The 13,915-nt window shown below is 29.4% G+C and overlaps 1 protein-coding gene across 1 annotated transcript; it reads right to left on the minus strand.

Annotated features, from left to right (window-relative positions):
* Positions 1 to 5,567: 5,567 nt before the first annotated feature.
* On the minus strand, positions 5,568 to 13,045 carry LOC105144755 (putative maleylacetoacetate isomerase 2). The gene is made up of 5 exons (XM_011053862.2): positions 12,768 to 13,045; positions 11,624 to 11,675; positions 9,583 to 9,731; positions 9,293 to 9,497; positions 5,568 to 8,930 (listed from the first exon to the last, which is right to left on the minus strand). The coding sequence occupies exons 1-5, from the start codon at positions 12,786 to 12,788 to the stop codon at positions 8,701 to 8,703; spliced, it is 657 nt and encodes a 218-aa protein (XP_011052164.1). The 5' UTR covers positions 12,789 to 13,045; the 3' UTR covers positions 5,568 to 8,700.
* Between the last annotated feature and the right edge of the window lie 870 nt (positions 13,046 to 13,915).

Here is a 13,915-nt window from a genome sequence, read left to right on the forward strand (position 1 = left end):
GAGTGCACTTATTGTTTTGATCTTTTTTTCTCGTTTGCATCTCTACTATGAAAGTACTTATACATATACTATCGACACAAAATTTTTTATTCGCTATAAGCAGCGTGAACATACATAGCGTGATCTTTCTTTCTTTCTATCTTGCTTACAAAATATCTACGCGTCCCATACTGTCTCACAAGATTGACGTGTCACTATATAATAGAACTCTCCCGTTCATGCAATCGTCATAACGATTTCATGCTAATCCTTTCATGAAAACGTCACGCGCCATTTATTCTATTTAAGATAATCATAACGGAAATTTTAATTTTACATAATATTATCTCGTCGGACTTGGTATTAGCATACGCACATATCGGTTTCACTCAACTTTTACTCATTATTCTTATATTTCCTATTAGAGATGTGCGAACAATTCAAATAGGAATCAAATTGAATGGAATCAGGTAAGATTCGATTCAGATTTAAATCTTTATAATTCGCAAATCCAAATTGGCAGACAGACAGACAGACAGACAGGCACGCACGCACACAAAAGCTCTTAATAATTGATTTATGATTTTTCACTTAACTGTTTCAGTGTGACATTAACAATAAATAAGTAAGTATATTTTATCAGTTTTATATTTAATATTTAAATATATGTATATTTACTTAATGAATTTATATGATTTCATCAATATTTTTTTCTTATAACATTCAAAAATTTTTTCTTTTGCTATCTATACATTAAAATTTAACTTAATTACGTTATTAACTAATCCTCCGTCTGCAATCTGCTATTTTTACTCTGTTTTATTATAGGTTTTCAAAAAAATGTGAAAAAATTCTGGGATACTTTTCATCTCTATTACATTACCAAATAGATTCTTAAGAAGATATTTTAGAGGGAGAAACTGCGGACTCCCTTTTTTGTAAAAATTTGAGATTGAAATTTTGTTTATCAAAAAATCCAGATTGCAGACAGAAGGTTAGAAGTGTTCTAATTCGATTTGATTCGATTGAAATCTTGATTCGGATTTAAAATTAAAGAAACTTGATTTGATTCAATTCGGCAAAAACTTTGATTCGCACATCTCTACTCCCTACTTAAAGTGTAACTTTTATATCTCTCGCGTGTATCACGCGCGTTGATGACACACCAGCTGATTTGAAATGAGACAGTAAGAAAATCTATATATAGTAAAGAGTCTCTATGGACTTACAGAGAATCAATAGAAGCGATCTTATACCTATAATTAGGGACAAAAATCAAATAATCATCGAACTCCAAAAATCTCACTGCGAAAGAAAAATATACAAATAAAGACTCTATTTTAAAGTGACCTTACACGATCAATAATACGGATTAGTAATATTGAATCAGTAATACTGACAGTATGCATCAATATTTTTAATATTTTTACAACCTTCTATCCACCAATATTAAACACATAGGATCAATAATACTGTCAGTACTATTGACCGTGTAGGATCACTTTTAAAAACCTATGAAGCGAGAACATGGAAATGAGAAAACGTGAAAGTAGATTGACTGTCCTCCTCGCATAGAAATGTACTCGAACTACAATTGCGTAGACGTAAGCTAAGTTATGGGAGTAATAGTAGCAGTAAATGTTATAAAATACTATCTATAATCGAGTAAAGATGTTGTAAGTCTTGAAAAATAAGTTGAACCACGCGTTTTATAATCGGTAATAGCAAGTTAAAACTGCATTTTACAACGTTTCGCAATCACTTACGTTTACATTTACACAATTGTAGGGCTTAATACGATTTGTCGCTAACATTAAAATATCACGAGCAGTTTCCTTATCTAAATCGAAGACAAAAATTCTTGCAAACTAAATAATACCTTAATAGATAAACTATAATTATTTTCTCGTGAATGAAGGCAGCCTCAAGACTGTAATTAGATGATAAAATTTCATTCGGCGTTTACTTATAAGTCAACTGCATCTTTCAGAATCATAACATTCCGGAGTTAGATATCATATATTATATAAAAGCTACCAATAACTACAATAACACAATTCGTTTCCGATAAAGTCAAACTTTCGCTTTTACATGACTGTTTGTCACTTGTACAAATCCTGTAAATCGGGCAAAAAAAATACGAGATGAAATTAACTACGATATGAAGGGAACACAAGATCATATTCGAGAGATTTTTTCGTTAAATATGCTCAAAATCAACACAGATTTGATTCCCTCATATTTTAACAAATCGAATCACAGTCTACATTATCAAAATGAAGTAACACATTGTTTTCGCTTTTAATTGGATTGCGAAAGTACGCTCCTTGGTATCGTGGAATGAAAAGATGAGAGAAAGTTGCTTCGTATAAAAATTAATTATGTAATCACTCGGTCGATTATAATACGTGCCTATATATGAATGTACGGAATGGAATCATCCGTCCTAAAGTATATTATACATATAGGATGACGATTTCAAGTTTGCGACGATCTTGTATATTTAATTCTTTAAACCCTCCGTCGGAAAGTGCACGAAGTTGTTGTATCTTCGTTATAAGATACTATAGAAAAATAATAATGAAGACTGGAGGCTACGTGGAAGAAGTACTCGTCGAAATCTCGAAAAGGCAGTTCACAACGTGCGTGATATAATATGAGAAGTCCTTGAGATATCGTACATGAAATTCCGACGTAAGTACGTAAATGCAATCGCGATCGTGCTATTTATAAAATAAAGACGAAAAAGATAACATAGCAATAAAGATGAATATTGAGTGAAACTTGATCGATGGTTTCGAATCAGTCGATATCTACATTGATTTGACTGGAGTTTTGATGAACGTAAGTTCGCATATAAAAATGTTCCGAAGCACATATGGGAACTATGTATAACAATAGCTTTACAATAAGTGATCTTAAAGAATCATGAAAAATATCGGTATTTCTGTTTATGCTCAAACTGGAAAACTATATTTGTAAGAGCATAAATATATACTTTTTGTGCGGACACGCGTTTCAGGTTTGCCTTTGAAATCGTGCGCAGTTGTACTATATAAAACGGTATTTCAATGGCACATTCTAAAGTCTTTGCAGCGACGAAATAATTTCAGTTCTGCACAACATAAATTACATATTATCTAACTACAGTTATACAACAAGTCTGTTTTTCATTTTAAAAAAGGTGCACATCTATCTTTCGGCATCTACTTATTTTGGAAGAAATATTATTCAATCTAAAAATTGATTTAAAAAAAGACATCTTACAACATTATATGGAAAAACGATACAATAGATTTGTTCGTTTTATTCGCATTTTCTATATACTTGTATTTTGTTAGCTTGATCAGAAGATTAAGGGGATTTTAAACTGATGAGATTTACCGGTTACAAATTAAACATTTTTGAGAATTGATTGTACAGATTGCAAATCTTTTTACATAATTAAAATATGTATGTATAATGTAAAAAAGTGCGATTTATCTCACAAAATAAAAAAAAAAGAGAGATATTACATTTAGCTCATATATTTATAACCAAACGTAACCCAGAAAATAACCCAAAGTCGGGGGATATAAAACGTCTTAAAGCATTTGTACAAGAACTATCCAAAGATATCTAAAAGATGTCTCATAAAACGTTTTATATCTCGAAATTGGACTCGCGCGTCATTTATCTCAATAAAGACAAATTTTAAAAATATTGCATAACAATGACATCATGAATTGACGAAAATTCGCAATAATTGCGCTAATTAAGATGATGCTATCATAACACAGCTGACTTGTAAGAAAATTTCGAAATAATACTTGTCAAAAAGTAGACAAACTCGCAAGGGACTCTCACTAGGAAACTCGAAAATTCTGAAGCATTGTGTGCGAATAGAGTAGTTTATAGTAACACGAAACTATTTTTTGTTTGTGCAAAATTACAGTATTAAGGAATGAAACACCTTTGAAAAAAATCGTTTTTCTTTTAAAATGAATATTGTCGAAATTATAAAAGATAGGAAAAAAATGTTTTTTTACATTTTTATCAATTGTTGTACGGAATAAATTATTTACATACTAATATTCTATGACTCTTTTAGGCATTTACAATTTATTATAATTTAGAAGTTAAATTGAAATAATTTTTTATGCCTTTATTCTTTGTTTGTATATTACATTTTATTAAATATTATTTTTTAAGTATTTTAAATATTTTATATTTTTCATAAGAAATGTGAGCACTTCTGCATTATCACACAATAATTTGTTTCTATCTTCTATATAAATATCAAATCTTTATAGCATACTTGTAAGGGTTTATATAAAAAATTCTCTTTTTATTTAAAAAAAAAACAATTAGATTTTTAATTTTTCAATTTCGGTGCAATTTTTGAATAAAATTGGACTTATCCGGTTTTGCCGAATAAAATCTAGCTTTACGAGATAAGATCTCATATCTGGTTATCCGACAAAACGTTATTCGTTGCATCCCTAATAAATTTTATGAAAGATTTTATTACAGAATTTTATAAATATTTTTCTATTGGGAAACGTTTGCTTATAAGATTGTATTCATCAGTCGCAATTAAACTTGAGATCCAATTTAAGCTAGGTTTAAATCAGTCTTATTTGCAAAACGCTTCTCCATAATTTAATAAATCCGATTAGTCAAAACTTTGGTTCAAACCTAGTTTGCCTGAAATATATCCATCAATCGTGGATTTACGATTATGAATACGAACTTTAATATAAAAATTCTATAGCTTTTGTACACAAAAGAAGATTGTTCCACTTTTCGGATTTCATGAACAAACGAACATCACTGAATTCGAGGAACTAAGATAATTAGATCCATCATATAACTTTTTCTTTAGAGTGGAAACGTGAAAAATGAACATTTTTATGTATGTATACACATATTAAGGATACAACAAATATTCGGTAACTGTCCGATATCTGGCTTATCCAGCTGATTTTTTATAATTCGACCGTTTGGCCGTGCAGTCCGACTGAATTGTGAAAAAGTAGTTTTCCATAATTTGGATATAGAAATCATCATACATAAATTTTAATTTCAAAATATTTTATTATATGTATATTTGATCAATCTATAAGTTACATATTCTTTTATTAATGTTAAATATCAATTAACATATAATGTAATATAATTTTTAAAAAATAAAAAAAATTATAAGTTCTGGCGAAATAAATCAATAAAATTGTAAATGTCTGTAAGAGCCAATATAGGCTATCAGTGTAAAAATAATTTATTCTATATAACTGATAAAAGTATACGATTTCGATTTCAATTCATGATTCAGATTCTCTGTCAGTAATTGTATAGAAAAAATTTACATCCTCTATTGATTCAAAGAGGTTTACAATTTTATTACAATTTAAAAGTTAAATTGAAATAATTTTTTATGCCTTTATTCTATGTTTTATAATTTTGTTATATATTATTTTTTAAATATTTCAAATTTTTCGTAAAAAATATGAGCATTTCTGAATTACTTATCAGACAATAATCTATTTCTATCTTCTGTGTAAATAAATATTAAATCTTTATAGCATATTTATAATGTTTTACATAAAAAATTTTTCTTTTTATTGTAAAAAAAACAATTAGATTTTCAATTTTTCAATCTCTGTGCAATTTCCGGATAAAATCTAATCCAGTTCATTCGATTTTCCGGATAAAATACGGTTATCTGGCTTTGATAAGAATATGCGGTTATCCAACAATCATTATCCGTTGTATCCCTAATACATATATGCATATACATACAATTTTTAATCCGTTAACGTGAATTTAACTCTGTTTTTTTTCTTCATTTGAAAGTCATATTTAATATTTTAATTATATTTCAAGAATGTCATCAATTCATAGATTTGCGTTATGATTAATGTAAGAAAATTCTCTGTCAATTTATACATACTACGAAGAAGACATGATATTTCAAGGGATAAACGTCATCATTATCCAAACTAAAAGATTTAATTATATTATTTTTCTACGCTCTTCAATCAGCAATGGCTCAGCATTTTATTTATTTATTGATTAAGTCTTTGGAGTTATGTATGCTGTGGATGGCTGTTAATTTGAATTTTTAAAAAATTTAACTTTTTTTCACGTTTCCGCCCTAAAGAAAAAGCTACATGATTGATTTATCGCTACGTTTTTTGTTTCTGCATTAGACTCTACATTAGAATTCTTTCACTAAATATCGAACATATCTTACTTTTCAAAAGTATACGTTAATTTAGCTATAGAAAACAGACCTAGATGAAAACCTATAGAAACCCTAAAAAAAATTTTACAAGCACTGTAATTTACGTATATATGCGTTCGACATTGATATAATAGTAGTGATAATGTTGATTTTGTAAATCATCATGTGTATATATAGTCACATGTATAAATTGTATGTGTGAATTGCATTTTATCGATAAAATTCACTAACTTAGTATCCCAAACTCCGACGGAAATTTATCGCTGTTTTATCGATTCAATAAGATTTACATACGATTTACGTGTCATCAACATTTCATTGCATACTAAGTCTATTCCATACAATTGCATAAATGTAGTTGCAAGTGGTTGTAATTGTAAGAACTGACCAATCATGGTCGAACATTTGGGTGTGATTGGTGAATTTTTATAACTACTTACAACTATGCTTACACTTACAATTAGAATAGACTTTACATCAATATCTCATGAACATATACATAAATTTTCGTAAAACAATATCATACAGAATTAAATCTAAGGATCATAGTACATAAGAAAACGTAAGCAGCAAAAACGTAAACAGTAAGAAAATCAACATGTTGAATTTGCTACTGCTTACGTTTATAGATTTACGATCTCTACCGTGATGGCCAATTCGCTTACTGCTTACGTTTTATTATTTAAGTGCCAGAGTCCTAATTCCAAGAATTCGACGTTGTTTCTTCGTGTAATATATTAGTTTGTAGCCTCCAATTCCGTAAGTACAAATTATAGAGCTTGTATATCAAGCAAATGTTGTCACGATAGTTTTGGATGTCATATTGGACTAATTATAAGAAGTGGTGATTTTAATTTCAAAAATTGTTATTCTCGGTATAAATTCCATGCTACAGATTATTAATGCAATATTTCAATTCTGAAAAAAGATTTCCAAATCTGTAAAAGTAATATATGTGATATCATTTTACAAAAATTATGTTTAATCAGTAAAACGACTTTATGATCCCCTTAATTGCATAAAATTTAAAAAAAAAAGAGGGAAAATGCCGCAAAATGCACACCCATAAAAAAATTATTGCTTCAATCTTTTACGATTTTATATCAAGTTAGATATAATGCATTGCGGTAATCTATCGTACAATTCTTAGCATTCAAAACTGTATGCGATTGTAATCGGCGCGCGAACTACATTTTTAGACCTCCATAAAATTTTCAAAATAATCAAAATTTTTTAAGACAAGTTAGATCTGTCGATTAGAATGAGATTAAGAATGAAATACATGTATTTGATCCTTGCTCATTTGTGAAAAATAATTTGAACAGCACAAAGTTAATACAAATTTTATTACAGTATATAAATTAACTCAAAGTATGAAAAAACGTCGATCAAATTTTGGAGTTATAAAATACTTCAATACAAAGATGTAATTACAAACAATAACAGAATATAAGTGTAAACAAACGAAGAAATCGAATATACTCTAAAATTGGAATATCAAAAAAATATACATGATTTGTACTTTTTATTGGTATTCTGGGAGATATTGAGCAGAGCACATTCCTTTATTATATATTCCCCTGTGAATTCGATCGCTTCAAGTTTTGAATTTGCCTGCATGTACTTCGTTATCACATAAACACGAGTCACTATCCTACATACCAGCGAAGATTTCGGGATATTCACTAAAATTTAATAGCGACATCTTTTCTTTTTTCTTTATATACTATAAGCAAGTATAAAATATAAAAAATTATAATATATATATATATATATAAAAATTAAACTTTTGATTTTAACAGAACATATTTAGTATAGATCAATATATCTTTATAAAATATAGTGTAAAAATACCGCGAGAAGGTAAATTTTGATTGATCATCGTAGAAAATCGTAGAAAATGTAACAAAATGAAAAATAGGCCAATACATATTTTCCTTTGCTCTTGCACGACTACAGAAATGGCTTAAGGATCTTTGTTCTAAAATGAGCGGCATTGTGTATTATAATAGGATATTCAAATCAAGACCAATATATTTGCCCGATATATTCGCTTTCGTGACGCCGCTAACCATTTCAATGCTAATATGCAGTTCATAAATGATAAAAGGTGAATCTATACCAATCTGAGTACAAATACTGTTACGAAAATAATGCAATTTCTCGGCTAAAAGTATATAAGTAAAAATAAACTTCTTGTATATTCATTATTCCAATGATTGGACCCATTCGTGTAATTAAAAATACATCAGTCGCTTTTCATGATAATGGCAGGAGGTTGGACTATATTATTTAATTAATAAATATCAATTTCCTTCTAGATTACAATTTTAGTTACGTTATAGAAACAAAACATTTTGTTGCAATTCAAACACATTGGAAATGCGAACAAATGCAATTAAACTCATGTTCACCTTTTATCACTATGATACTACGATAGACCACCTCTTTTCACCCCTAAAAAATTAGAAGAGAAAAAGGGTGGTCTGCCTCGCTTGCTACTTGGTCGCTTCAGGTGGACAATCGGGCTGATTGTTGGGGTGAGCCGCAGTGAAGGCCGGATGGTGTTCCAAATGACGGTCTACCCTCAGAATCGTAGGGAAGGGTCTGAGATCAACGTGAAATCTTCGTGCGTTGAATATTTGTGGTACCAAGCAACAATCCGCTAATGTAATCTCGTCGCCGACACAATACTTGCCCGCGCTCGACGATAACAACTTTTCCACAGCTAAAATTATTATTAATATTTAATTATGCACATATTCACATATTATGACAAAACATGTAGTTTCCTTTTTAATATATGCAGAGATTGCGGAATTATGTGATATTTTCCTGGATAAACTTGATATTCAAATAATTATAATTGCAAATATTTGTAACCTTTATATTACCAGCGTTTAAAGGCAATACATTAAACAAAATAACTATTTATTTCTTCCATTTGTAACTTTTTATTAAAAATTTATTTATTTAAATTTGAAAGTTTTCGTGAAAAAACTTCATATTTGCCTTTTATCACGTAAATCTGTAATCCTACACAATATTACAATTATTACAATTATTCTAATTTTTTATTATCATTCATACCTGTAAATCCTCTAGTAATCCAATGCTGCGCCCATTCCTTCTTACGTTCTTCTCCGACATAGATCAGAACAACAAGATTTTGCAATGGTTGTATACCACTGGCAATTACTTCGCAAATCTCTCTCACTCTAGCTCTTTTAACAGGATCTGCCGGCATCAATGGACGATTTGGCCTAGTTTCTTCCAAATATTGTAGGATATTCAACTATATTACAAAGGATTGTTTGTTATTATTCTAAAAAAAAAAGCTCAGAACAACTAGAAGAATATTCATGACCGAAATTACTCACAGACTCTATCAAAGTATGATTGTCAATATGTAGCGCAGGGACTTGCTCCATTGGATTAATCTCGCGGAATTCATTGGAATGTTGTTCTCCACCACTCTTCACCAAACTAACAGGCTTTATATCATATGGTATCTCCTTTAGATTCAATGCTATTAATGAACATCAGAAACATTTAAATCTATAAATATTAGAAATATAAAAAATAAACTTTCCAGTAACAATAAAACTAATTCTATCTATGAAATGACATTATAGCTGATTCATAATTGATTCTTATTTCAAGACTTATTTCAACTCTTAAGTAATATCTTAATATGCAAATACAACTCTGTGGGCAGTATTCATTGTTAATTCTTATTTTAAGATCGTTAAGATATTAATACGACTCTCTGATTGGTTCATGTAGAAATATTCTTAAAATCCTACGTAGCACATAGTGCTTACAAAGCGTTAAAAAAAAGTGTATATAAGCGTCGTTTTAGAGCTTTGCAGGCGTTGCTGTGCTAATTGGAATTTTAAAACTGTATTTAAGATGGTCTTAAATATATGAATATCGTTCTATAATTAATTTATAACATATTAAGATTACACTTAAGATGATTTGAAATAAAAGAACTAACTACCACGAATACCAACTATAAATTCTATTCATAAATTAAGATTATATCCTGGTTACGAATTCTTTGTTATATAAAATATCTTACATAAAAATATTAGATCAGGAAAATTTTACCTACCGTAATAAATTCATTCGAAATACAGCTTTTAAAATTTAAATGAAAAAAAAAAGACATAACTTTTATTTTTTATAAGTACAAGTTTGTAAACAAGATTGTCACAAATTCTTCATTCTAAAATTCGTAACTTTTTCGTGACAAAATTTAATGACTTTTCCTGACTTTCAATAATATTTAAAAATGTTGTGTTCTGATTTTGGAAATTGTTAAATATTTTGTTCAAAGATCAATTTAACATAACAATAGAAATTACAATTAATGTTGCATTTTTAATTATTAAGTCAAAAGTTCGAAAACTGCGTAAATGTGACTCATATTAAACTTCTTTAAAGTTAAGAATTATTTTCTAGAAAATTTTGCAAATTCCCCTGACCTTTCTCTTAGTTTTCAATTTCCCTGATAATTTTTTGATTTCCAATTTTGTGACAAATTTACCAATCCTAATAAAAGTTGAAATCAAAATATACTATTTTGTATATAGTGTATTAAATTGAATAAAAATACTTTATAAAGGGCAATCAAGAATGGCAACATATAGCCAAAATTACAAAAAATAAATTTTAAAATTCCCTGACTTTTCCAGGTTTTTCAGATAACAGTAGCATGACCAATATCAAATATGCAGTAAATACGTAATTTTAACATTTGGAAACAGGGATTATAAAGAAGTTATCTTATTACTAAAAATAACATACATTTAAAAGCTCAGCAGCATAATGAAATCTTAGATGCAAATTCAAGCTAACAAATATTGATTTGAAAAAAGAATGCAGTTACAATGGAAAAGAATGATTAAAGAAAAATATTAAATAAAATATAAATTTTAATAAAATCATTTTCATTATTTTAATTTTAATTTTATAGTTTGAGAAGTAAAAAATATATTTAATAAAATATGTACCTTAATTATAACAAAGTTTAATTAAAGTGTGAATTAAGTATCATATTATAATAGATTGGAAATTAAAATAAAAAATAAACTTTACATTGTGAGAAATGTCTAATTTCTAAATTTAAAAAAAGAATAATCACATTTTTTTTAATATAATGACTAATGTATGGTGCAGTACATAGTTACTCGCGCTATAAACGCTGCGCGTTCTCTTAGCGCCGAGATATTATGTCTCTGAATACTGAGATTAAGAAAAAATCAATACCAGTATCATTTTATCTTTGCTGTTTACGTAATATTGAACAAAGATAAAAGATACTCAGAGTCGACAGAAGTTGACACAATTGACAAGTTTTGAAACAAGTTTTTATGTATGTGCAATATATATAAAACCACATAAATTCTCACTCACCAATTCTTACCCTCCAGGAGCAGGAACTTCGCCAATAGGAATAAAGCACCGGCTGTAAAACGAAATAAGAGAGCTATGAATATTCAGCAAAGCTTAATTACACAAGTCAACCTTTAACATAATCAAAGTTGTAAAACCACATTCACACACTAGAAAAAAATGTAAAAAAAAGTATAATCATTGATAGATATGAACAAAAATAAACTGTGAGTGTTGAAATGCGCATTCATTAAAACGTGTTTATATTACATCTTGATATTATATGATGTTAATGATGGTCTATTTAGCAGATGTTCTAGTATTTTAGATAAGGGACAAATTGCTAGGCGATTTGTGGAACTTATCACATAAAAAAATTTTTTTAAATAGGTACTTTTTGGCAAATTTTAAGCACAAAATATATGTACAAAATTTTCAGTCCAATATCCAAGAATATTTGAAAAATACTTTTGAGAAACGCTTTTCGTAAAATCAAATAATTTTCTCTTATAAATTTATTCATGCAATTTTTATAAATAACGAAAATCTCAAAAAGGAAGTTTAGAATGTTCATGCATATTGATGATAAGAAGAAATGTGAAATACACAAGTATTAAGTTTGCAATTCTGCAAATAATACAAAAATGTTTTTGAATTTTTGTATTTTTCTGTCTGATACACTTTTTACGAATTTCATTCGCTTGCAGGCCGAAATTTTGAAGAAAATAATTCTGCGCATGCATATGTCGAGTTATATACTGTAATTACTCTATCCTATCAGCACGTTATATTTACATCATAAAATATATTCGCTAGTCAAGGAAAGAATTTCGCCACTGTGGGATTCTTTCTTTTTGAGCGGAAATAGAAATACCATAAGATGCGCGTTGATTTGACAATCATAGAGAGTAACTGCAGGTAGGATTTATTTTCGCGCAATCGCGGATTTCAGGATTTCGGGGGCAATTGTACATACACCGGCATTTGTCCAACGAGATTTATCAGTGCGTCATTTCAAGATATTGCAGTGAAATAATGCGTGATCACCAATACAGTATTTGCAGAACAGCCGATTCTGATGCTATCTTATTTTTCTTTCTCGGCATTTGTCTATTTGCATTTTGCCTGCCTACCTATAAAGGTTAATTCGCGCGTAAATACTCACCTTACCCATCGCGGACATCATCGGCCTCTCGCGGACAGCGCTCACCTTTCGCCACTTTTCGCCCGACTTGATTATCCGATCGATAACTCTGATATTATGCCACCGAATCTGTCAAAAGTAATTTAGAATAGCGGTGAACGCGCGAAACTCTTCCCTTTTATTTTCGAGATTGCCGTTTCTTTTCTCTAACTCTCTTCACCACTCTTCACACTCCGCTGTTCCGTCCACCGGTCCTCCCCGCTCTCGTGTTCTCGTGTTCACTCGTAATGCAAGTAGACAATAGGTCTGTTCTTTTTCGAAGAATTTTGAATTCTGAACTAATCTGTTGCGGGCAGGGTTGCCAACCTTTTGAGAAATTTTCCTACACGAGTATGTCAGACAAGAGGTCTGTCTTCTGTGGCTGAACTAATGTAAACACTTTTGGAACTTAATGTGAGATAGACATTTAATACAATAATTAATGTTTCAAGTGAGAAAGAGAGTTCCAGAATAGTCTAGTGCAAGAACAGAAAACAAAGTATACATAATGCTTAGTTTATTCTTCTTAATCCTAAAATTTTAAAATTCAGCCAATGGAATATAGATTTTAGATAGGATTAATTAAGACTGACAGCCCTATTGGTTTAGTGAATTTAAAAATTTTAGGTTTAAGAACCAAGCATAAAATCCAAAATCTACAAAAAAAATCTGAGAGAAGACATGATAGTCTTTTTCCTAAATTTTAATTGTGCTTTCCCTATTTTTTTAATATTCTATGAGTAATAAAAGATTTGTACGCGTCGAATGCTCTAACAAGCTCTTCTTACTCTAGGCTCTACTCACTCCAACGAGCTCGTACAACGAAAATTTTAATTTTACGTAATATTATCTCGTCGTCTTGGTATTAGCATACGCGCATATCGGTTTCATCCAACTTTTACGCATTACTCTTATATTTTTTATTTCCTACTAGAGATGTGCGAACAATTGAAATACGAATCAAATTAAATCGAATCAGGAGATAAGATTCGATCCTAATAAAGCGGTACTAATGCTCGAGAATCAAAATCCAAATCATCGTCAGTATTCTATCCACCAATATTAAACACATATGATCAATAATACTGGGATCAATAATACTGGGATAACATTAGAAATGTAACAAATAT

Source organism: Acromyrmex echinatior, chromosome 18 (genome assembly GCF_024713525.1).
Source record: "Acromyrmex echinatior isolate Ae372 chromosome 18, ASM2471352v2, whole genome shotgun sequence".
NCBI lineage: Eukaryota > Metazoa > Arthropoda > Insecta > Hymenoptera > Formicidae > Acromyrmex > Acromyrmex echinatior.